General features: G+C 43.7%; 1 protein-coding gene across 5 annotated transcripts in view; it reads right to left on the bottom strand.

The window, feature by feature from the left end:
• The window catches only part of Adamtsl3 (ADAMTS like 3), a 287,753-nt gene that overhangs the window by 184,441 nt on the left and 76,652 nt on the right, over window positions 1-26,660 (bottom strand). For all 5 annotated transcript variants that reach the window (XR_013042909.1, XR_013042911.1, XM_076546303.1 and 2 more), the window contains exon 4: window positions 2,182-2,309. Coding sequence is in view for 3 of the 5 variants with exons in the window: in XM_076546303.1 (XP_076402418.1) it covers window positions 2,182-2,309 (128 nt within the window). In the remaining 2 variants the exon portion in view is untranslated. The remainder of the gene's footprint in view (window positions 1-2,181; window positions 2,310-26,660) is intronic.

Genomic DNA, 26,660 nt, shown 5'->3' with positions numbered 1-26,660 from the left:
AAGAAACCGAAGGGTGTTGAGGCCAGCTGCTGCAGCCTGTCAGAGTGAACTTTGAGGGTTTGTTCATGTGTATTCATCTGAGGGTTTTCTGGGGGACACATGAAGAAAGAGCCAGCATGAGGTGGTCCTATGAGCCCACCAGGGCAGCACTGAGGGTAATACAGGTAAATAAGCTAGGCATGTGCCTATGGGTCCAAGGGTTGAGGAAAAGCCTTATACAAGACAAAGTGTGCTGAATAGAGCATATCAAGAGAAGAGGAGACAAGAGAGCCCATTGGACTAGGCTCAGAGATGGGCAATGGCTCAGAAAAATCCACCAAAGTCCTCCTAGGAGCCAGCTCTAAACAGCTGCCATGCCGCAGAACACTGTCTTCTGTCACAACAGTGTGCTCCCTTTCCTCTCCTGTCCAAACCTTCAGCAGGAAAGACCCAGAAGCTGAGCAACGTTATACTCATCTACACACAGCCCCCTTAGGATGAAGAGGTCACAAACCCGCAGGCATGGAGCTAACTCAAAGACAATGGAACAAAGACCACTTCTTTGTTATTCTAGCTACCATTGATTTCAAATGATTCCTCATATTTGGAGGTTACACAGAGACAGCCAAGCTGCCCCTTCAGTTTTCAGGTTGACCACTCTCCCCTCAGTGACTGACCAGCACCGGAGAGGAACTTACCTGACATTAAAGAAGTCACCATCCTCCCCTTGACCACAGGTATGTGGCCCTCTGACAACAGGTCTCGGTAGGAGATATATGATATTATGAGATACACCATCATTCTTTTGCATATCACAATGTGATATTAGAGTAGTGGAGCCTTGAGTTCCCAGCAAAAATGAAGGAACAGGGAGAGGGGACCAGGCATAGCCCTTATCTTCACTGGACTAAGCCGGGCTTCAGTTCTACAGCCATTTACAGAAGCTGATGTTCTGTCAAATTTTTCTCTAGATGAAACTACTGCCATGCTCCAACAGCCTTGCCATGCTTCCCTGGGTGGACTAATGTGTCCTCCTTCTCAAGGGACTCTGTTCTCGTCATCCACCATGCCCTGCACCATCCCAGGGAAACTGAGGGACATTCTTAGTCACTGTCTAATATACCTGCATAAGATCTGCATGAATCGTAAACTGAGCAGAGTCAAATGTGCTCCCTCTGGGTTTCTTCTCTGCAGCTGGAGATGAGCGGTAACAGCCAGGTTACTCTTTCACGCCACAGCATCCCACATGTGAAGGTGGCTGCGGTAATCTAGGAGGTTTTTGTCTGGGACCAGAAGATGAGAGTCCATGGACCTGAGGCTGTGTCTCACCTAAGAACCAGGTTTAAACTCTCCCATGAGTCACGACCTTAAGAACAGCAAGTACAGGTTTCCCAGAGACTTGTGGGCTTTTAAAATTAAACTGATCTTACATTTTAGTATAAGTGTACCTACAAGGTGAAAGCAGAGCATGTGTTATCACCACGTGCGTGTGATGTCTTTATTTGAATATGTGGGTATGCTCACCTGTGTGTGCATATGTGAAGACCAGATGCCAATGTCCGGCATCTTCCCCATAGTTCTCTATCTTATATTTTGAGGCAGGATCTCTCACTGAACATAGGTTCACTGCTTTGGCTAGACTTGCTGACCAGCACGCCACTGTGATCCACATCTCTGCCCACCCTATACTGGGTTACAAGTTTTCACCACCACTCCTGGCTTTTATCCAGGCTCTCGGGATCAGAACTTGAGTCCTTATGCTTGTTCAGCAAGCGTCTAACCCCCTGTGCCAGCTCCCCAGTTCCCGCACCACCTTCTTGACCCATGGTAGGTTCACGGTGAGTGAACAAGAAAGAAATTTCAGTGGCAGCCTCTCAAGCACTGCCACCAAGATGACATAACCTTTTGCTCCCAAATCCTGACAATATCAAGCCAGCATCTGAACGTAACAGGCCTTCACCTTCATAGAACTGCAGTGACTGGTTCTCCTGAACCCTGTGACCATTATGTAAATAGGATACAGTGAAATACCCAGAAGTAGGACCAATCCCATTTAAATAGGTTACCTTGAGATTGGGTGATGTTTATGGCAGAAAGTCACCAAATGGAGCACTTCAGACCCACACCTTCTCCCCTCCTCACTCACCCAGAATCACTGACACAACCTTCCCCCCCCCCAGGAGCCCCCAAGCCACCACTGACCTTCCCGTCAGACACCTCCGCAGAGAATAGGAAGCTCCTCCCCCACAGGTCCGGGAACAGTCGCTCCAGTCTCCCCAAGCATCCCAGTTGCCGTCTTTGTCTTCCTCTGAAGGAGTGTTTCTCGAGGTCTGGATGTGGGGGAAAATGCAGCCAGTTAGAGAAGTCACCTAATTCTGCTCACAGGAGATAGCCATGGCAGTCCAGTTTGGAGAATGGGATAGTAGTGCTGCCAGAGATTCCTGGGGCATACAGGGGCGGAGGCTGTTCAGCGTGTGTAAAGTCCCAGACATGTACAACGAGGAGGTTCCTGGCTTGTGCAGTACAGTACTGGGCTTACAGTGACTTCAGCCGGTCAGGAAGTGAGACACCATCTTCTGGACTTCCCCTTACACAGAGAACAAGCGGTGCTGGAGAGATGGCTCAGCGGCTAAGAGCACTGGTTGCTCTTCCAGAGGACCTGGGGTCGAATCCCAGCACCTGTCCGGCAGCTCACAACTCTCTAACTTCAGTTCCAGGGGATCCAATATGGAATACATACATGTGGTACATAGACATATATGCAGGTAAAACAACCACAAAGTGAAAATAAAGATTCATAAAATAAAAGTAAATTAATAAAATCTCAAAGCCAGTAAAAGTGAGGGAATGAGGAAAATTGTCTCAATTAAGAGTTACAGCAGCAGGGCGGTGGTGGCGCAGACCTTTAATCTCAGCACCTGGGAGGCAGAGGCAGGCGGATCTCTGTGAGTTCGAGGCCAGCCTGGGCTACAGGACAGCCAGGGCTACACTGAGATACTCTGTCTCAAAAAAAAAAAAAAAAGAGTTATAGTATTGACATAAGTAATCATAGGTATTAATTTTTCTCATCATGCTTTATTAGTGCATATTAATTGCACAAAATGTGTTTCATTATGATATTTTATATACACATCAAAAGCCCTTTTATCATATCTACTAAAAGTAGCTATAAGCTGTTTTAATATTTGAGATAATATCTCACGATGCAGCTCCTGCAGACCCTGAACTTTCTGCACACCCCAGGCTGCTCTCCACCTATTATTGCATCGGTCTCCTAAGTACTAGCATTGAAGTTTTTATATACAAATAGATAAATTCTTGGTCTGGAGAAAGTGCTCAGCAGCTAAGAGCACGTGTTGCTCTCGCAGAGAACCCAAGTTTGATCTCCAGCACCCACGTAGGAATTTATAACTGTTTGGATCTCCAGTCCCAGGGGATCCAATGCCCTTTCTGACCTCAGCGGGCACCAAGCACACATATGATCACAAACATACACGCAGGTAAAACACCCATACATAAAACAAAATGAATAAATCTAATAAAAAACTTTTTTTAAAAAAAAATCTATAAATTCTTAAAATATGTCCAAATGAATTCCAGATTTCTTAGAAATTTATATGAAGGCTCTGAAACCATAAAATACCAGGAAAAATCATATGCCATATAAACATTGATGGTCATATGGTTAGCATAGGAAAGACTGTCTTATATTTATTAACAGAGGTAAAAAATAGAAAAGGCTGGTATGGTTTAATTTCTTCAAAATAAAAACCCAGGCACTTTCTCTCTATCTTCGTATAAAGACAGCTTAGTAAACACGCATGAAGACATGGCCATGAAAGTCGAGGGGCACGGGCTGGAAGGACACACAGTAAACTGCCTCTAAGAAGAGAAGAGGCGGGTCTGCATGCGGGTCTGCTCGCCGTCCCTGAGGAAAGTCACAGAGCAACAGCAGTACTTTATTTTCCTTTATCGCTCCAAAAAAATGTCTACAGCAAATAAGCCCAAGCTTCAGAAATCAACATTGAGCCAGGTGGGCTTTCATGGGTAATGGTTTTGTTACTCTCTGAACTTTGGTGGTTTTTGAAATTTCTTTTTTTTTTAAGTATGTTAGGCCAAAATACACTCATTAGATGACAACACCTTACCTAGAGACAAGGCTGTATCATGTTTAACATGGTAAGTCTGCCTGTGAGCAGACAAAGAGATGCCCAGATAAATCAATTCTTACAGTGAGAGAGTGAGAGAGCTTTGAGCGACTTCAGCAACATTTTTGTGTTATGTCCCCATATTTTGTAGCACATTTTTAAAGGGTTTATTTTTACGTTTAGTTATGTGTATTTGTGTGTCTGGGGTGGCTTAGTGCATGCTCATGATTGAGTGCACGCTACTTTAGAGGCCAGAAGAAGGCATCAGATCCCCTGGAGGGGGGTGTCACAGGGCGTGGTTGCTGTGAGATGTCTTTCTGTATGCTGTGAATATGTGTTGCTCTGATTGGTTGATAAATAAAGCTGCATTGGCCTATGGCAGGGCAGGATGGAGCAAGGTGGGAAAATCCAAGGGAAATAGTGAAAAGAGAAAGGAGAGGCACGAGACGCCATCCTGCCATCCAGAGACCAGCATGTAATGGCACACAGGTAATGCCACAGAACACCTGGCAACATACAGATTAATGGAAATGGGCTGAGTTTAGTTATAAGAAAAAAGCTTGAGCCATAGGCCATGGCCATATAGTTTGAAAATAATATAAGCCTCTGTGTGTTTATTTGGGTCTGAGCAGCTGTGGGACTGGGTGGGACACAAGAAAACTTGCAGCTACAGGTGGTGGTCCTCCAGAATGGGTGCTGAGAACAGAACTACAGTCCTCTGAAAAAGCAGTAAGTGTTCTTAACCACTGACCCATCTCTCCAGCCCCTTGTACCATATTTTAAAAGATAAAACACATAATGACTTACTTAAAACAAAGCAAACAAACAAACAAAACCCTATCCTCTTGGACTATAGAAATAACTGTACAAGTCACACGGAATTTAATAGGTAAGTCATAAGACAGAGAATATAAAGGTATAGAGGGAAACCATGGCATAGTAAGGAATACATGTGCCTGAATTAAATATTGCTCAGGTTTCCCTAAGCTTTCAGGCATGTTACATCATCATCATCCCCTCCCCCTAAAAAATTAAATTAAGAGGGGAATTGGTAGGGAAGACCTTCAAAACTGAAATCAAAAAGTAATGATGGGAAGAAAAAAGGTTTTCCAATACTTTTCACTCAAGTCCCACAGGTCATCGGGTCTGACAGATTCTGTTAATAGCACAGTGAACAGCCCTATAGAGCAATACCTCAGCCTCAGTAGAGAGACAGAAACAATAAATATTTGGCAGCTGACCAAATCTGTCATCAGGAATGGGAGCTAATTAAACCCATACTATTTACTGTTCTAATTAAGACCACTGTTTAGTTCGGTTTTCTGCCCTGGAAGTCATCAAACATAACTGTACCCTGCCTATAATACAGTATAAAATATAAAATTCTACTGGATAGAAAAATACAATTAGCAGTTTAATACATTCATCTGGACTTTTAGATGGGGTAAGTCCAGATCATTTAGGCAAATATTTAAACTATACACAGCTGAAATTGGTTTTGCATTCTGTCACTCGATATATGAATTGGTCGAATGTGAAAAGTTGAAAAATATCATCATATATTTTTTAAACGAAAGTTGAGAGCTCCCTGCAATACTGTTTTAATTTGTTTTTATTCCCACCACCCCATCTGTTCCATTTATAGTTAGAATCGGGTTTCTTTCCATAACTCCTCCACCTTCACTTACAGAAAACATCTTGATTCTAAAATAATTAAAACGGGCACATTATAAAATGAAAACATCTGGTTTCTCTGATTGGATCTGTCAGAGTTTTTTTCCCCTCTTAAGAAAACAGAAAGCAAATGGCATCTCACGGGGTCCCGCGGTGTTTCCCTTCCCCGTTAGCATGGTCGGGTTCCCTAGACCCCAGCGGCAGTTTCTGCCAGCCAATCCTGTTGTTCATCCTTCCGAGTACCAAGTAGCAGCAATGTCCCTGATCTCACCCACTGCTCTCTTTTGATCTTCCTCTCCTGGAATTTCCACCCCTCTAAAGAAGGCAACAATGAGCCCCAATCCTTTTCTCGGGAAGAATCCTTCTAGATTTTCCCAAAGCCTCCAGTACCTGGCTAACACCCCAAACGCTTTCTGCTCCCCTCGCTCTTCCGTGACTGTGTTCAATCTCTGCACACAATTAAGGATGCAAATTTTAAATCTCAAAATGTAGTGTCTAGACTGTGGCATTACATCTAAAGAGAGTATAGGCCATATATTGCCCCATGACCCATACTCGTGTGTGTGTGTGTGTGTGTGTGTGTGTGTGTGTGTGTGTGTGTGTACATAGATGTGGAAACCAGAAAATAACCTTGGGTGTCATTTCTCAGGAGCAGTCCACTTTGATTTTGATTCTGAAATAGGGTCTCCTTTAGGCTTGGAGCTCACTTCTTTGATGGAGCTGGCTTACCAGCCCAAGAGATCTGTCTGTCTCAGCCTCCCCAGGGCTGGGATTATAAACATGTGCTATCATGCTTGGCTTTTCTATGTGGCTTCTGGGAACTGAACTAAGCTATTTCCGTAACCCATGCCAAATTTCTTTTGATAAAGTTTCCCTCCCCCTTTCCTTCCCTTCCCCTTCCTCCTCCGCTCTCTTTTTCCCCCTCCCTTTCCTCTCCCTCCCCTCCCCCCTTCTCCCTCTCTGTCTTTTTATTTCAGGAACACCATTTATTGGAACTTCCTTTGGAGGCAGGATTACATAATGATTAAAGCTGTTATGATAAGCCTTTAACTTTAAAAAAAAAAAAAGCCTCATTTTAGACAGTGATGGTCACCATTGCTCACACACACGACTTAAAACACACATAGAAAGTAAATCATACAGCATCTCCATGTAGCTAATGAATATGTCACAAGTGCCAGCAGTTGTTGTTAAAAATATCACCTTCAAAATGACGATGGCAGAGCCAGCTCTCCAGTCCACGCTAGTGCAAGACTTAACATTAATCTCCAGTGAATCTCCTCTTGTTGCTCTTGGCTTGGGAGATCAGCCAGCTGCTGAGGTCTGTTCGGACCCTGATCCCAGCACCCATCTGTAAGCCATCTCCTTGACTTTGCAGCTTCCCTGTGTGCCCCAAGTCACTGATAAGCATGCTAGACATAGCTTCCCAATCTCACAGAATTCCATTAATGCCTTTTTCAGTTTTTTTTTTTTTAACAGTAGTGAGCAGACCATGATGCCAAGTGGGTAGGCCACTGACCAGAGAGAAGACCTGTAAATATAGCTTAATGTTACCACAAAAATATGAAATAATCCCAATCGCCATTGTCAAATATCAAGATGTAGAAGAGGGTTGTGGAGGATGCAGGGACAGCCATTCATGGGAACTGGGCAGAGCCTTCCTGGGCTGTGTGTTGTGTGGGGGACCCACCCCCACCTTTTTTCCCCAGGGTACTCTTGAGGAGTGAGGGATAAGAAATTTAGATAGAAATGTAGAGGGAGAAAGAGACAGATAGAAACACAGGATCCTTATCCACCAGCCCCCTTCTGTCTCTTCTAAAGGGCTTTTTAAAGGAATGCTAAGGGGTGGAGCAAAAGACCTCCCCCTAGCTCAGCCAAGTGCAGACCCTTCCAAACACCTGGTAACCATGCACGTGGTCAGTCCATCCCTTTATGCAGCCCTGCTGGGTAAAGCAATCTCAGATCTCACTAGGAAACCTCTGTGGGCTCCCACAGTGGTGGCCACCAGCCTCCTAAGAGGAGAGGTTTGTGGTAGCCTCACTTTGACCAGCCCAGTCCCTAAAATCCAGTGGCCGCAGAGACAGAACTGGCTTCATGATAAACCCAGACCAGGCAACTTTTGTTTACCAGTGGTTACTGCTTTTTCCAATTCCCCTTTCACACATCTCTTTAAACTGTCTTAAGTGGTTGTTTACACGCTGTGTGAACACCGCCTTATAAAGCAAGCTGTTAAATGAACCCAGTCAAAGTTTGTTTCATCCAACATCAAGTCTGTGCCCCTGAGGTAAGACCTAGACAGAGACCCGGGAACCATGTCCTTCCTAAGGCAGCTGCTGTTCATGCGGACAGTGCTGTGGGCCAGTCCTTGGCTTGGCTTATGTCCTCTCTAATCCCCACGGCCTCCCTGGTGGATATCCCCAGTGCCATCTTCAGGTGAGCAATGTTCTCAGAACCACATGTGTCCAAGGAATGACGGGGCCATGGCAGAACTCCTTAGTCACCCCCCTAGGCTAATCCTGTTTTCCTCTGTGTGATTTCTCCACTGATGCTCCACTTCCTTTGTGACCGGGAATCCAGTCAAATTCAGGCACTGAGCTATCATCACTCATGGTTAGCATTCCCAGTGTTGGATCGGCTCCCTCTGCTGCTGTGAGCCACTTGACCACAACATTCTCTCGATATCTCAATGAAGCCTTTTACGTTACCCACCACCCCCACCCCACCTTTAATGCAAGTGGAGCCACACTTCCGGTGTTCAACAGTCTGCCATTTTATCTCGGATATTTTGTGAGGAATGCACACTCCTGGCTGGCATTTGTGGGCTCCCAGGCATCTGCTGGTTCCCTTGTCCAAAGAGATACCCACGGTGGAAGTTCTGCACTAGGTGCCCTGAGAGGACAGATATGGATTGAGGTCCTCAAGCTTTTCTAAAGGAGCAGGAAGGAGGAGAGGCCAGGGGACCCAATGGGGCGGCATTAATCCTCAATTGTCGAGAAAAACAGATGCAGAAGCTATTTCCACAACCTTTGTTAGCAGAGTGTAGAGCAAGGCCAGCTCTTTTCCATAGAATGAGACAATTCTGTGGGAACCATATGCCCACGGGAGAGTTGGTGTTGTACATGAGCCCTTATTTTTGCTAATCTCTATTTCCTAGAAAAACTTTTCAGTGTGCTGACTTTTGCTGGTGACTGTTTTCTGGTATCATACAATGTGTGTGTGTGTGTGTGTGTGTGTGTGTGTGTGTGTGTGTGTGCAATAAAACATTCAACATAAGTTCTTTTGTTTTAAAGAGCAAAGAAAAACACCAAAGGGAAACCTATGAAAACACATCTTAAGAAACAGTACACTGTCTGTCCTTTGCTTTAAGCTATCAGGCTTAATGATTGCTTAGGAAATCATTTTTTTCCAAGCAAAATCCTAGCTCGGGAATATGCTGGATGAAAAAAAATCCCCCGAAGATACTGTTTACTCATTATATAATCGGACTTGGCGGAAGCCCAGACTCTGGTAGGAGGGAACGTGTTCACAATCCCATAAAGGCTTGTGTTTGCTTGCTCTTCTTGGATCCCCAGGCATAAATCAAATCATAAACTATTTCCCTGACAAGTTCTTAAATCTATGACTTATACTGAATAGTGCCGTTCTGCTGCTCTAGCTAAAACATTAGTAATTAAACACAGATTTCACATCTAAGGTCACTTATTGGAAATGCCATATTAACAGCTCCATATTAAAAACAACTCCAAGTGAAATGAGTTCCAGTGGGATATTACTTCCCAGGCATCAAATAAAGGTTCATTCCAATGTTCCCACAAAGGTCATTTGAGGAGATCTCAAACTGCTCAGATTTTGCTAACAGTAGATACATTCTTTCAGGTTAATACCACCTTAAGGTCTTGAGCAACAAAACTTTAAAATTATGAATGGAGCGGATGTCATAAAAATGTCAAGTTGTCACACAGATCAACAATTCAATTCAACCAGGTTGTATTAAACACTAATAATATATCTAAAGCCATGTGCTAGATATCAGTGATAAATTCCCAGGACTCTGGCGCTCACCTCTCCTTCTCCAGTCCATACTACTCTGCTAATATTCACCGGCTGGAGAGCTGACTGCCTGTGGAATCTGGTCAGTCCTTTCCTAGCCAATCTTTGTGCCTGGTCATTTTTACCACATAAGAGAACTTAACTCTCACTAATTCACTGGAACACATTTCACACTAATAAGCGTCTGCCTGTCAGACAGACATCTCTCTCTGCAACTCCACATCTCACAGTTCCTGTTCAAGCTGCATCTCACACTCCAGACATGGTCCTCATCATTTCCCCAACAGAATCATGCTGGTCAAATCCTGTATGTGGTGTGTGTATATATGTGTGTGTGTGGTGTGTGTATGTTGTGTATGGTGTATTGGTATGTGTGGTGTGTGTGGTATGTGTGGTGTGCATGTGTGTGTGTGTGTGTGGTGTGTGTAGTGTGTGTGATATGTGTGTGGTGTTGTTTGTGTGTGTGTGTGGTGTGTGGTATGTATGTACTTGTTCACATGAGTATGATGAGCCAGTGTGCTTAACTAAGGAACCCAACAGTTGTCCCCATGCTTGAGTGGCAGCACTTTTTTTTACTAAGGCATCTTTTGAGCCCCTTGAGGGGTATTTTATTCTATGTGTTTATGTATTAATTTATTTTTGAAGTGTTAGCATTTGCTTTTGCAGTACTAGAGATCAAGCTCACAGTTCTTGGGCATGAGAGGCAAGGCAAGCGCTTTGCCACTGAATAACACCCATCGTCCCTGAGGAATGTTTTTTAAAACATGTCTTAGAATGGACAGAGTACAGGGAAGCCAGGAGACTGAGCAGCAATGTGGACTGGTATGAGCTAGACTCTTTAAATCCAAGATTTTCATCTTCATCTTTTTGTGTAAAGAGCTATGAGGGGAAGCTAAGGCTTTGGTGAGAAAATGCAGCCAGAGACAGACAGACACAGAGACACAGAGAGGCACAGACAGAGACAGAGAGAACTGTCTATATAACCCCTTGTAGTGTCCCCCACTGGCCAAAGAGGACTGATACAGTTCACACAGATTATGTCCTGCAGGTAGGGAAGGGCAGTGAGTGGATCTATGGGGCAAAGGCAAGCTCCGAGCATGCTAGCACACTCATTGATCAGCTCCCTGGACAATTTCAGAGCCGAGGCATGACGTCAGCAGACTGTGCTCTAGAGAAGTCCTGCTGGCAGGTAGGAGCATGAGGGAGGATCCGAGAAGTAGAACCTCCATTGAAATACTGCATGCAAGAGTCCAGAGCCCACGTGACCACATCATATCCCAAAGAGGCGGGCAGAGATGTGACACCTGAAGGCACTGGTGTCAACAATGGCAACTTACCATACCCAAGGGAAGGATGTGTCAGGCCAGCTCCCTGGGGTCTGTGTTCAGTTGCACATGCCAATCTCACCCGAGCTTCATAACCACTCTCAAGCCCACCCTTGCGGCGGGATTCCAGTGCCCTTCTCTATAAAATGAAGGTGACTATGTCAATAGTGGGGAAAGAGAAGAGCACAAATGGGCAGCACCCAGCGGCTCTAACTGACTTAATTATAATGGTGCATCTGCCAAAGATGATTGTGTGTGTGCACTTGTGTTGGGGGCGGCATTCATGTGTGTACAGGCACATGTGTGGATGAATGTCTGTGGAGGTCATCGGCCAACCTCAGGTATCTTTCTTTGAGGTACAGTCCACCCTGTTCTTTAGATGTAGTCTCTCACTGACCTGAAAGTCACCACAGACTAAGTTGTTTGCAAAGCAAGCACAGTACTAATTAAGCCACCTCCCCAGCCCCAAAAGAATTATTTGGCCAAAAATTAAACATGTAAATACTTCATATAAAAATCAAAATTTCTGACTTCTGATGAAAATGAAAGAAAAAAATGAAAATAATATTCACATTACCACATGATAATGATATCTGTATTGGGTGGTTCTGTGTGTCAACTTGACACAAGCTAGGGTCATCAGAGGAAGGAGCCTCAGCTGAAGAAATGCCGCCTTGAGATCCAGCTGTAAGGCATTTTCTCATTTAGTGATCATTGGGGGAGAGCCCAGTCTATGGTAGGTAGTGCCATCCCTGGGCTGCTGGTCCTGGGTTCTATAAGTAGACTGAACAAGCCATGGGAAGCAAGCCAGTAAACAGCTCCCCTCCATGGCCTCTGCATCAGCTCCTGCCTTCAGGTTCCTGCTCTGTTTGAGTTCCTGTCCTGACTTCCTACAGTGATGAACAGCAATGCTGAAGTATAGGCCAAATAAACCCTTTCCTCCCCAACTGGGTCTTCAGTCCTAGTGTTTCATTGCAGCAATAGAAACCCTACCTAAGACAATATCACTAAATGAAACTGGTGTGGCCACTCAATTATAATGGGCAACCCAGAATCTCTCCAGCCATCCACTTTGCAGTAACAGCCCCAGGCTGCTATTTCTCATCCCCTCAGGATGACTACTGAGAAACAATGCACTGTGAGGAAGAAATGAACAAGACCAGACAACCAAGGGTGGAAGCAGCAAGGCGTGAAGGGATTAGAACCCCATGTCATTGCTGGTGGGAATGCAGAGTGGTACGGTCATTATGGAAAACAGTATGGCAGTTCCTCAAGAGTGTGTTCACCATATGACTCAGCAATTCTCCTTCTGAGGACATATCTCCCAAAATGGTACACATGGACTCAGATAGCCACATGCTCATCTCTGTTGGCAAATTATTTACAGTAGTCAGAAGGAGGAACAACCAAGACCAAATGTCTACCAACTAGAGAATAAATAAGATGTGCATGTATATGTGCACATATATGATTCAATATAGAGAAAGGAATTCTGACACATGCCACAACATAGATGAAATTGAAGTCATTATACAAAAGAAGTCAGGCACAAAAGAAATGTGTCTGACTACATATGAAACACCCCAAGTCAGCCCATCCACAGGCACACAGTTGAGGGGTGACCACCAGGAGCTGAAGAGAGGAGAGAATGGGGAGACGCTGTTTAATGAGCACAGTTTCAGCTCTGTGATATGAAAGCCAGCTCTAGACACGGATGGTTCTTCCACAATAGTGTATAATTGACACTACTAAACTGAACACTTGAAAATGCTTAAAGTGCTAGGTGTTGTTGTCATGTAGGTCTCAACACAGAGAGAGAGACTGGGACAGAGATGGAAAGACAGACAGTTACAGGCAGACCAACATTTTCAAATGTAGAAAGAAAAAGCCTCAGGAAATGGAAACTGTCATTTAAAAGTTGGGTGATGAAATCCAATCAACCAGAAGATGATTCAAAACTTTTTAAAGCAGGATTATAAAAGTCCAGGAGAAGGAACGGTGAGTGAGCATTTGATCTGCTGCAGTACGGAGCTCCTGATAAGCCCCAGGCTGTGAGGGTTGTGGAAGAGAACACACACTACCTTAAATCAGCTCCTATAGTGTGACTGATAAACGTGGGAAGGAGAAGGGGAAAAGCTGTAAGGACGGCATGCGATATTAACTAGGATTCAAACTTCAGTTTTTAAAACATAGTAACTCCAGACTCCTAATGCTGTGCGACCTTGTGTAACATGTGTAGAGATACTGTCGAGGGAGGTGTTCTGCTCTGGGCACAAGTTCTGCAGGCCCCTCACTTTCTCTTCATTCCCTTCTTAAATTCCCTTAAAATCAGGCTGGCGAGATAGCTCAGTGGTTAAAAGCACTGGCTGCTCTTCCAGAGGACCCAGGTTTGGTTCCCAGCATCCACATCAGGTGGCTCAAAACCATCTGTAACTCTAGATGGGGAATGGGGGATCCAAAGGCCTCTTTTAGCCTCTGAGGGTACCTGTGCTCAACTGCACACACACACACACACACACACACACACACACACACACACACACACGAGCATCATTATTTTATAACTCACATAAAATTAAATACTTTTCACTTAAAATGGCACTCATGGTGTGACAGCATTTTTATGACACCATGTCTGTGTACTTATCCTGTTCAAAAATGCTATCCATGAACATGCATGAGAATGTTCAGAATGTTGCCGTATAAATTCCGGTTATTTCTAGAGCTGGATGATGGATGGGCTTGTGGTTTTCACTGTAGCCTTTCTGAACTGCTGGATTTATTAACTAACAAGTGTGACGCTTTCAAACTTATGATTCTAATATATAAATCAGTTCAGTTTGGGTCCAAGAAATTGCCCCATGGTGCCTCCAAAATCCCTGGGCAATGCAAGGTCTCTCTGGCAAACACTGGTCAAGAATTTGGCCCTGGTGGCTGGCGCCCTCAACAGCATTTATGGAAACTGCCTTAGGACATCCCAAGCCTGGTTGTACAAGGTCTTCAGCCAGATGTTGCAGATTGTTAACTTCCAGCCCCTCACGAATCCACGAGGTTCTAGAATGTTGCTTCTCAGCTGGACGTTTCAGGCCCTGTGGAGCACTTAGGAATGTTTGGAGACATTTTGGAGTTTTGCAATTGGGACAAGGGAGACAGCTTGTTAACCTGTTCCAGCTCCCAGGGCAGCCTGGACAGCTAAGAAGTATCTAATCTAAAGAGTGTCCTGGTCAGGAAACCATTCTAGAAGGATGCTGGTCATAAGACTAATCCTCTTTACTCTCATAATGATTTATAACAATTAATGTGAAAACAGTTTCTTTCGAACCCGATAAAACATGTCACAAGTATTTTCAGCACTCAGATGGATTTTGCCTTCACTCTGCTCATCACTGTGGATGAAAAGAGGATCCCTGCAGAAACCTGACACCTCCTGCCATCCTCAAGCAAACTCCTTAGAATGCTCTTTGTGCACTCTTGCCCATTAACAGCCACAGAATAACCTTACGAAGCTCTTAATCCCAACATACCTCAAACCACATTTAAGCCACTCATATTTGACAATCCACAGTGGGCTTTTCTTTCTAAGGAGTGGGGGGAAATACAGGCATAGTCTTTCAAGTTTCATGATACCAAGATTTTAGAAAAAGCTTCTTTTCAGACTTTTCTTCGTGATTTATTTTCATTCATGGTTAGCCATTTTCACATAGAAAAACACAGGATCCGTGCCAACGACTCATCAAGAATATTACCCAGACCACATGCAAGGGGCATCGACTTTAAACAAATTCCCTCAAGAAATACTATTTGACAGTTAGTAAAGTGAGTCATGAAAGAAGCCAGCATGCTGTTTCCATCCCTGGCCTCTCTTTGCACATGCTGGGCCACTGCTGGGTGGAGTGTTAGCCCAGGTGAAGAGAGAAAGCTGGCACAGGGAATTCTGCATAGCTGAGACCAGAGTACAAAGACTGGAAGAGCCAACAACAAGACCCCGGCACCTTAACGAAAACGTTCCCTGAGTCTCCCCAGTTAGATAGCAAGAGTCAGTGTAGACCGCCAGGTGGAGAGGGTTCAGAACCATCGAGGCTTCTGCCAGGGTCTTTTGAGTTAAGCAAAGTTAAAGTTCCCTTTCCCCTTCAATAACATTCCCCAGATCCCATTCAGTCACCGCCCTCAAAAATCTGGTTAAGTAACTGGAAGGCAGGGGAAAGTGAGTGCTGAAGGAAAGGGGGAAGGAAAGGGTCCTCAGTCTGGGCAATGGGGGGGGGGGTGGCAGATACGTGAGTCTTGATGGATGAATCCGACTACAGCAGACCTAATCAGAGGGCAGAGGACCACACAGTGTGCAATGTGGGAGGGCAAAGAGAAAGTGTAAGCATTCATGCACTGGATATAGTCATCAAAGAGTGTGGTGACTAGACAGTGGTGTCTGGGTAGTTTGATTTTTATCGATCTTCATCATTTAGCCTTGAACTTACAGTAGCCACATGTGAAGCACTTGTTAAGCTTTGTGGGCAATGGCCGCTGTACTGGACAATGCAAATCTAGAAATGTCTACCATCAAAGGAAGTTCCGCTGGAGCCGTAGCGTAAGTCACTGCTGCAAAACGGTAACGAACTTGAAAGTCAAGTCAAGAAAAGAGAGGCCGGGCGGTGGTGGCACACGCCTTTAATCCCAGCACTCGGGAGGCAGAGCCAGGCGGATCTCTGTGAGTTCGAGGCCAGCCTGGGCTACCAAGTGAGTTCCAGGAAAAGGCGCAAAGCTACACAGAGAAACCCTGTCTCAAAAAAAAAAAAAAGAGTTTACGCGTAGGTACAAGTGTTTATACAAGCACAAAACGTGGGGATGTGTGCTATACTTGTATATTAAATTAATAATTTTCAGTCATGCTTTTAGTAAACTTTGAAAATCCCCAGTATGGATTTCTTTAAAGGAACATTAAAAATTTCAAAGCCAGTAGAGATTAAATTCAAACTGTGTTCTATACAGCAAAGTATCAAGAATAAAGAAAATGATGAAGCCAGATAAAAAATTATGAACATAATAAACAAAGGATTAAAAATTAAGGAAATCAAAAGAAACATAAATACGACAGGACATGGGCTCTTTTCAGAATGTTTATAGCATTTTGTTCTGTGTCATTGGCTCCATTTTCCACAATGTCATTTTGCTCTGCCTTGCTTCTAATGAAGTCTAAACCCTTTTATTGCATCATTTGTTTACATCTTCTCCTTTATTTTATTTATTTACTAGGACATATTATTTGTCCATCTTTATGGGGTCCATTATGGTAATCCAATACATGCGTACAAGGTATAATAAGCAAATCAAGGCTATAAACATCTCCTTTCCTCCAATAACCAATCATTTTTATGGGTTAGGAATTCTACACTCTTCTGGTCATCCTGAAATCTATCATCTCACTTGGTGTTTCAGACACTCAATGTTTTCTTCGATGTCATTGATAGCCAAAACAAATGCTAATTAGAATGTACATGCTTCCATCTCCTTCAAAAATTCAACTCCTTGGTTATGGTTTTTTTAATAGGATGCAGAATATCTTCATGTTTCTATTGTTATTATTAATGAATTTTACTCCCTAAAGAAGGAGAAATCTATTCTAGGCTTTTATTTGTCCCCTAGATGTTGAAGATTCTTACTGAAAGGCTGGATTCCTACTCCTCACCTGGGCACCCTCAGTAATTTCTTTATACCTGGGATTAATGATTAACTAGGAATACATATTGAATCAAAATGGAAAGTCATCCCCCAAAGATAGGATCGCCTCTGCAATTTTCCTTTGTGTTGACTAACAATGCTGTCTTAATGCATGAGGTTTCTGCATGGACTTCTGTGGGCAGCCATCACCATGACCTGCATGTTCAGTTCCCCTCGCAGCCACACACCTTCTTGGAAAAGACCCAAGCACACTGTCAGAAACCTACCACAGAGGAAAGCCCACAAGAGTGTGTGTGATGCCTTCCTCCATGCTCCCAATTTACCTAGACCACGGGCTTCCGATTCTTCTAATTCACATTGGCCAGCAATGCTCCAAACAAAACTGTGTCCATTAAGACCACCATGTGCTTGACCTTGCCTCTAATCTGTATAGGACTCCAATACATGGGTAAGTCAATATCTGTGTGCCTCTTTTCATCCATCATAAAATAATTACCAAATTTTTAGAAGCCTCGAAATTTCATTCATTCACTGAAGCTACAATCCAAGGTCACCTAGTCAACACTAACTTTCAGTCCTGAAGTTCTCCAGAGAAAACTCCTCTCTATTAGAGGGAAAATCATGTGACCATCCAGCTCACATCTTTCTCACTGACTCCCTGCAAGATTCACGAAGTTTGGCCTTTTGTCTGGCTTTACTTGCTAAGACATTTCCAGCAATTAATGTAGTGTTGGACATAAGAAGCATCTGGTGGAATATTTATGAAATGAAGACACGGAGTAAAATTTAATGAACAAACACAAGTATAGAGTTCGTACTTTCGATAATAAGCAGATGTGGAGAAAGTCATCTTCTGGTCAATGAGACAAGGATTTAAAACTTCTCTGATACAGAAAATTTTCTCTACAAATCATTTTTACTTTGTTAAGATGTCTTTAGTTGAAATAGAATTACATCCCTCTCCTTCCTCCCTTTCAACCCTCCGGCTGCTCCTAGCTACTCACCCTGGACCACTCTCAGGCTGATAGCCCCGTTTTCTTTGATTATCATTGTTACTCACATACATACATATAATGCATGTGGCATGTGTGTGCACAAATATACAAATACAACTTGCTGAGTCTGTTTCTGTTGTTTGTATGTATATCCCAACAAGTACATCTACATCACAGCTCCTGCATCTAAGACTCGGGGAACATCGAGGAAGAGGAGGTAGAAAGACTGTAAAATAAGAATCAGGATCCAGGAAGTCTGCCATCAAACAGGCTCTCCTAGAAACAGCTGCACTGGACCAATGGCCATATCAATAGACATAATGTCGAAGGAAATTTCCTCCCGGTCCCCACCCTAGACAAAGAACTACAGGCAACTAATGACTGCTAAGAGAGGGTTTCAGCCTCTCTCTGGGATGAGCCCCTTTACTCGTTGTCCAATGCAGAGCCATCAGCCCTAAAATCACATACAAATCATTGTCAAACAGAAAATGACCAGCGTCATTCTGAGCAGTCAGCTTACCCCCCTTATTTCCCTCCCAGTTGTGTTTCTGTCCCATGTTGGCTTTTGGTTATGGGCTTGACACCATCCTATGGCACAGAATTCACGTAAGAGAAAACATGCACCCTGCTTCAGTCTTTAACGCAGCTGCCCCCTCCCACACACACACACACACTGGCTCATTTCTTCATTGCCAGCATTAATCCTCTTTTCATTAGGATTGAAGCAGAAGCTTAGGTGAAGACATTCCATCTCTGAGCAATAAGGAAAGCTAATTCTGTCTTCCTTGTAGCTGGGTTGAGTTACCGGATATGTTGTAATTGATTAAGAAACAAAACTCTCAGGCTTGTAATAGCTGATACATGATTCTGCTTCAGCTTGAATCTATAATCCATTGGCTACAAACTTTATGTGGAAATATGGGGATTTGGAAGGCCATGAGAGTGGAGGAATCAATTAACATCCAAACATCCAAACCAAAGTTTCCAGAAGTCTGGTTTTACACTAAATCAGCCTTCAACATCTTTTCTGAGGATGCAATTTAAGGAATGCAAATGAGAAGATAACTTTAACATAAAATCACAAACTGTTAGAACTGGAGAGGGACTTTTAGTTAATCATTTTTACAGATGGTAAACCAGGTCCAAGAAGAAGAAGAACTTGGATGGGACCTTGCTTATTTCAACTTGCAGTCCAGGGCTCTTTCTATCAACCACAGTTTCATAGTCACTTCTCTCTCTCTCTCTCTCTCTCTCTCTCTCTCTCTCTCTCTCTCTCTCTCTCGTCCTTCTTTTTCACTCTAGTACTGGGGACTGAACCAAGGGCAAGACTTCATCACTGGAATACCTCTAGTCCACCTTTAATTTTCAAGCAGAGTTAACTAGGCTGGCCTTGAACTCACCTGTAGCCAAAGCAGATCTTGGACCTGTGATCTTTCTGCTTCAACTTCCTGAGCAGCTGGGTTAACAGGCCTGCTCACCAGGCCTGGCTTCAATACTCACTTTCATTTGTCTATATGAGTCTCCTTCCCTTAAACTTCTTGCACTTCCTGTTCTCCTACATGTCTAGCCAGGTGCTTCCCTTTAGAACACAATTCAAATCCATGACACCTACAAGATGCTCAAACCACTTAGTATGTTCTAATGTCCACAGCATGAAGTTCAAAGATCTTTACTTGGCAGTCAAGGCCCTCTACCTTTGCTTCCTACCCCTGCCTACATTACCCTTGCTTACCTACAGACATCAGAGTCACTGCATCTCAGCTATCCTGTCCCTTGATGCCCTATCATGATGGCTGTGCATGCATTTGCTCATCTCATTCTCCCTATGGCACAGCCTGGAAACCCCTTCAAGAGCATTCTTGTTGACTTGGCTGCAAAAGTGCATTATCAAACAGCCTTCAGCTGTCTGCCATTTGCTGGGATCAAGTCAATTGCTAGAGGCATTTCTCTTAGGGTTATACTCTTCCCAATAAAAAACTTAAGCCTCTCCAGAAAGAGTCATTCCAGCTACTGCCAAGAAACAGTGAAATACATAGTGACTGACTCTTCTCCTATACTGAGGTTGCATTCAGTAACAATTCAACGTGGAGCTATAGGGACCCCCCTATATTAGTCTAAGGACAACTCTACTGGCCACTTGCTTAAAGATCCTTGTAGATAGGACAAGTCTGTCTTCACAGGTTCAACTTCTCACTCTGTCCACTCGGCTTCCTTTCCATCTCTCTGCTGACACCCATTTCAGGGCAGCACTGGTATTTGCATCAAAATTCGTTAGCATCCTTCTAGAGAAACCCAACATGCATCACTCTCTACCCAAGAGAACTGTTTTCACCCTCTTTCAGAGTCTTTTCTCCAGGCCGCTCTTCTTTAGAAGGTCTATATCACACATAGATCACTGCCTTTACATCCTATTAGCATGAACCACCTTGTCATGTCAATTACTTGGTTTCATGAAATTACCATCACCTAATGTGTCTAATACCAGTGATAATATTGACAGCAATAAATGTGGACCAAACCATGACTCAATTATCTGTGTCCACTCACACTCTTTCCCCAACTAGCTAAGTAGTTGTTCCCTAACCACAGAGCTTTCTACTCTCAAAGGTCCCATACAGCAGACATTAGATTGTGATCAGTACACCTTTGATATGCTATCGCTGTCAGAATGAAGGAGAACATGTTGGCTTTTGTATTCTCAGACATAGAAGAGGATGTGAGGAAAACAAGGGAAACAGAAAAAAGGTTTTGTTTAAGGGGAATGACATATGAGGAGTGTTGTACAAGGTCTTTCTTCTATGCCAGAAAGACTCCAGAAGGAGCCAAGTAGACACTTGCTGAGAGCCACACTGGTGCCAGGGAGTCTAGACCTGCCAGATCTGGTGATGGCTCCACCCAAGCTGCCTTCATCCGTCTAGGATGACCCGTGTCCTGAAATAAGAATCCCTTCACCATCCTCATATAAACAAGAATACAACCTCTTTTGTTTCTTCCTCACAGAGAGCAGTCAATGTTTGGGTGATCTCGGTTTACCTTAATTAAAACAAAAAACTGGGTCACATTAACTTTTACAACAAGCAGTAAACAAGAATATACCGGGAACCATGAGGACCAAGTTTTAAATTTCATACCATGTGAACATGCTGTGATCGAGGATGAGAAGTCTCCTCAGCCTCAGGGAAAGAGCTTAAAAGTTAACCTTAGAGAATGTCCCTCAGCCTGGGTCATTTCTGAAGTACAGCATCCTGCCGCCTCCTGCATTCATGGACCCAGCCAGGTACCTGGCAGGAAATCTAATGAGTGGGAAATGGAAAAACTTACTGAAGCTGTGTCTCCACCAGGAAGCAAACAGTCAAGAGCAGGGACCCTATGGCTGCCTGGTGATGCCAAATAACTAGGCACTATCTCAGCACTCTTTTGGAGCAAGGAAGGAGGAACCCCAGGATGAGCATCACAGGGAAATGGGAAAGGAGAGGGCTCAGAGGACCTGGGAAGCAAGAAAAGTCAGGAATGACCCAAAGTGGCTCTCAGTTGAGGGGTTTTCAGAGAGTTGCAGCCGGAGGGCAGCCAGATGCTTCCTGACATGACTTCCTCCCACCAACACACCCACACCACATCTTGTGGGCAGCTCCCTCTTCCGCCTAACCCACTCTCATTTCTGCTAGCATCACCATTTTATTGGTGTCCACATAAAGGGAATTGGAAGATGGTTAATCCATTGATTTCCTCCCAGAACAATCTACAGCAAACGTTTGTCTTACATTATCAAAGCTTATTCCACAAGGTGAGAAACCTTGTATTTTACTGTACTTTAAAAATAATTAGAACTTCCTTCAAACCTGAAATGTACTATTTTCACATGACACTGTCATCATCAATATCATCCACATGGCCCAGAGTCCTTATAAAAATGACCAGGGTTTGCAGCTTAGGAGTCAGGAGCACGAGCAATAGGTCTTGGCTCCTCTACTAAGTCCTCAAGAGCGGATGACTAGGGCCTTTTAGGTGATGCAGCTCCATCTGAAAGTCTTCATGAGTAAGGCAAGCATAGCACTGAATTTGTGGCAGACACAATGACTGACCCTCCTTGTTTTAATAACAGAATCCCCTAGGAAGTCAATTGAAATTCACTTTGCAACGGGGTTCCTGCTTTCTCAGCCTTCCTTGCAATCCGAGTGGCCTATGATTTAGGGGTGCTCAGTGACACAGAATGGAGCATCTTCCCTACCTGCTTCTGGGCAAACAGTACATCCCCCAACCCCAACTTGTACCTGTTTGTGCACACAGGCATATGCAAGCATCCATGTGCAAAAGCCAACGATCAGTCTTGGGTGCTGGCCCTCAGGAACCAACCACCTTGTCCTTTGAGGCAGGGTCTCTCACTGGCCTGGCGTTCACCAAGTTAGCTAGATTGGCTGCCCAGCAAGAACCAGGGTTCCTCTTGTCTCTAGCCCATCTACCTCCAATGTTGAGATAATAGACAAGTACCACGACATCCAGATTTTCACAGGGTCCCAGGGGCTCAACTTGGGTCCTTGTTCTTGCAGGCTAAGTACTTTACCAACTGAATGATGTCCCAGGCCTGAGTACCAAATTCTCAATGAACTGCATGCGTGTAATTCCATGCCTCTTCTCTCCCTCCTTGGACCTCATTATGGTCCTTATAGCTGCAATAGCCATTTTGCAACCACAAGAGGAACAGCCAACATACAGGGTACATTAAAAAAAAAAAAAAAAAAACAAAGGAGCCAGGATGTTAAATAGTGTCACCAGCCCTACTTACTAATGCAACAACTGCTGTGCTATACCCCTTGCATCTGAAACACTCATACCTAATGTAGGACTGTTGTGAAGAATGAAGAACATACTTTATGAAAGTCAGTTGTACCTCACACATCTTAGCTTTGTTTGGCTCATAAGCCTGCCACTCTTTCCTTGACAGTGACCATTGTATTTATTAATGACATTATTTTTCCCAGTGCACCAGATAATCCAAGCATTGCTTTAAGCATACTTTGTTTCATTTGGTTAATGTAGATAGCCTCATAGCATAAACACATTGCTTTGACATTATAGTAGAAAAGGTGGAATTCCCAACAGCATAGTCCTGCTAACAAACCAGTGATTGAATATCAAAGCTTGTCGTTTGGTGGGGAAAAGATGAGACGAAGGTCAAGGTAAGCCAGATTCCACTTAGGAATACATTCAAGAGGTCTAGTACCCAACATAATGCCTCCAGTTAATAACGTCATAATGTATTTTGAAAATCACTGAGAAAGTGGTAATGGTTCTTCTCACCAATAATAATGATGACAATAATAATAATAATAACTAGTAAGGTAATATATGCAAATAAAGTCAATTTGACCCTTTCATACCATGTACATAGTCTAAAACATTTAAACTGACAATAATTGTCATTAAGATTAATTTTTAAAAGAAAATTACTGTGCAGAAATAGCACTTATATGTCTGTGAAATGAACATACAGAAATTCTTAATCATAAAAACTAATGAAGGTAGAAAGAATTTCACTCCATCTGGTGACAATGGGGAATGAGAGACCAGCTCCCACATTTATGCCCAGGGAACTCTTGAGTAGGGAGAAGTGAGAAATATTTAGATAGAAAGAGATACCTAGATGACGAGAGAAAAGATAGAAACATAGGACAGCCTTGGGAGGGCCTGGATCCTTATCCATCGGGCCCCTTCTGTCTCTTCTAAAGGGCTATTTATAGAAATGCCAAGGTGTGGAGCAAAAGATCTTCCCCCAGCACAGCCAAGTGTAAACCCTTCCAAACACCTGGTTACCATATACGTGGTCAATCCATCCTGCTGTGTAAACCAAACTCAGATCTTGATAGGAAACCTTTGTGGGCCTCCACAATGGTGGGAAGTTATGGATGCTCAGGCATGAAAACCTGAGCAAAACTGTTTCTGGGAATTTAGGCATAGTGGCATACACTTATCATCCCACAATTCAAGAAGCTAAAGCAGGAGGATATCAAGTTTATGGTCAGTCTGTGTGAGGTAAAGACAGACCAACAGACAGACAGACCAACAGATAGATTGATAATGTATTAGTCACTTTTCTCATTGCTACAAAACATGCCCTTGACTATGTGGAACTGATTGTAATTTTATTATTTGTAATTACTCATTAATACTTTCTTTGATGTCTTAATGCTCAATCAGATTTTATAAGTGTCCCATGGGCATCTGAATGTTTCACCTGATCACAAACTACATCTGCCTGGTACCAAGGACTGTGTGCATCAAGGTTTCAGTTACGTTAATCAAATCTTCCATACCTTCACATGTATTTTATCAATTTAATCTACAGGAAAAGGTAGGTTGATTACACAGTTTTACTATGAGTATAGTTGTAGCTATCTTCCCTTGTATCTTTCTCTGTCTCTCTCTGAATGTATATGTGTGATGCATGCATGTGTGTGCGCATGTGTGTGCAAGTACATGCATGTGTAGAGGCCAAAGGTCACTCTAAGGTGTCTTCCTCTATTACTCTACCCCCTGTTTTTTGCGACAGAGTCTCTCACTGAACCTAGAACCCTCTGATTGGCCAGAATGACTGACCATTAAGCACTTGGGATTGGCATATCTCTGCCTCTCAAAGCTGAGATTGCAGATGGACACCACCAAATCCAGCTTTTCACATAGGTGCCAGGGCTTCTCACTCAGATCTTGACACCAGAGAAGCAAACGTATCCACCCAGCCACTGTCACAACCCCTGTATTTCTGTTTGTATCAGTGTATTCTATAGTTTATAGTTCAGTGCATATGTGGTGATTGTTTTAATAATATTATCAATGCAAAGTATTTGTGTCCAGTTTAATATTTCTTTATCAAATCCTATTTATAATACTGTTATGTAATTTCCCTTCAAATGTATACTTGAGTGATGGAATGTTATTTTCCAGACAGGGTTTCTCTGTGTAGTTTTGGTGCCTTTCCTGGATCTCGCTCTGTAGACCAGGCTGGCCTCGAACTCACAAAGATCCACCTGCCTCTGCCTCCCGAGTGCTGGGATTAAAGATGTGTGCCACCACCGCCCGGCTTTTGTGTATTCTCTTATAAAAAACATTTAACTACTGTTTTTCAACATAAATGTACATATTTAGAAATAAATTTAGCTCATTATATATTTAACTTAGTTCTGTGTTTCAAAGCATTTTCTTTAACATTTCATAGGAACTATATACATTAAATTTTACATAAGACAGCCACTAGAGAAATTTATAGTCGAATGGCAAGCTGGATGACTAAGGAGTAGTACCACACAAGATAAGACCCACTTCTTAAAACTGTGTAGACACCAGCATATTTCAGGGGATGACTAAGATGATTATTCACTGTCAGGGCTACCATCACCCCAGCTGTCTCCACTAACATTTGCAACGCCTGCCTCTGGTGGCTGTCTGGAAGGGGCGTGGGGGTGTGGTCAAAAGGAAGGTGGGTGGTTTATCTCCTCGGTTGGAGGTTGTCGTCTTTCTAAAGGCGGTTAACTATGTGGAGTACCAGCCCAGCTCTTTGGTCCCAGTGTCGCACCCCTGCGTGCTGTTGCTATGGAGGAGAAGGTACACAGCCACGCCCACCAAGGTCACACTGCTTAATCTTGGTTGTCAACGTCGCAGGATCTGGAACCAGCAGAAAGGTTAAGTTGCTGCACACACCGGTATGGGAGTCTCTTGATCAGGTTACTTGACTGGGAAGGCCCGCCCTGAATGTGGGCGGTTCCTTCTGGTAGCCGCCAGATCAAAGGAGGTCCAGGGGAGACACTTGGCTTTTGCCTCCTCGCTTTTCGTTTTGCTGTGGAGTTCATCTACCCTGGCTGCAGATTCACCACTGACCACTGCCACTGCTGCTCCGTTCCTTTGCTCATGCTAGAACCCAGCTCCTTTAGGCTTCTACCAGGTCCTGAAGAACAGCAACCCTCCAGGGATCCTACAGGCTTTCAGCACCAGCGAGGAACTATTTACTGGGTACCCAGCCTTGCGGGCTGAGCAGCTACTGTGTCCTGAGGCTCTCCAGCACGAAGATAGCCATGGTCGAACCTCCCAGACTATGAATCCCCCTTTATTTGTAAGTCCATTACCTTGGTTCTGTTCTTCCAAAGAGCTTGACAAACACACACCTCCCCTCCTCATCATGACTCCCACCACATGATTTTCCTGAATATATTGTGGATGGTTGTTGTATTTCTAAAAGATGCAATTGATAACAGAAACCTTTTATGACCCCTTCATGCGAAGGTCCAGCTCAATGTATCCAAACATAGCAGCACAGCATGGTAAGTTATAAAATACAGACCATCATCTTGGGAACAAAATAGCACTGCTTGTTTTCTGGGGTCAAGCAAAGTATCTGAAGTGCTTGTGGGGCCAGGAGAAAGGGAGGAATGGGGGGGTGCTGACCTCTGCTTAACACTATCACTGACCTCAATGAATCTTGGCTTTCACAGCCCAGCTCCTCGATTTGTGCAGCCTTCAGAGTCCGTCTCTTGAAATCTAAAGTAGATCGAGCTCCACTCAGCCTTAATTTTGCTGTACTTGAGCTATCCTCAAAATGCTATAAATTTGTTGTCAAATTTTTCGTGAAAATGACTGCCGCCACACAGAAGGGTTGGCTTCTTACTCAGACGGGACCCTGAAATAATTGTTTACACACTACCAGTCTTGAACAGGACTCTGAAATAATGGATTTATACAACACCATTCTCATTAGAAAAGTAGACGGAGCCTCTTCCAGAAGAGGTTCTACCATTCAGCAGTACAATCACTGCCTGCCTTGAGGGTCT

The sequence above is a fragment of the Peromyscus maniculatus genome, chromosome 1 (genome assembly GCF_049852395.1).
Source record: "Peromyscus maniculatus bairdii isolate BWxNUB_F1_BW_parent chromosome 1, HU_Pman_BW_mat_3.1, whole genome shotgun sequence".
Taxonomy (NCBI): domain Eukaryota; kingdom Metazoa; phylum Chordata; class Mammalia; order Rodentia; family Cricetidae; genus Peromyscus; species Peromyscus maniculatus.
This window is presented reverse-complemented; position numbering and strand designations above follow the sequence as displayed.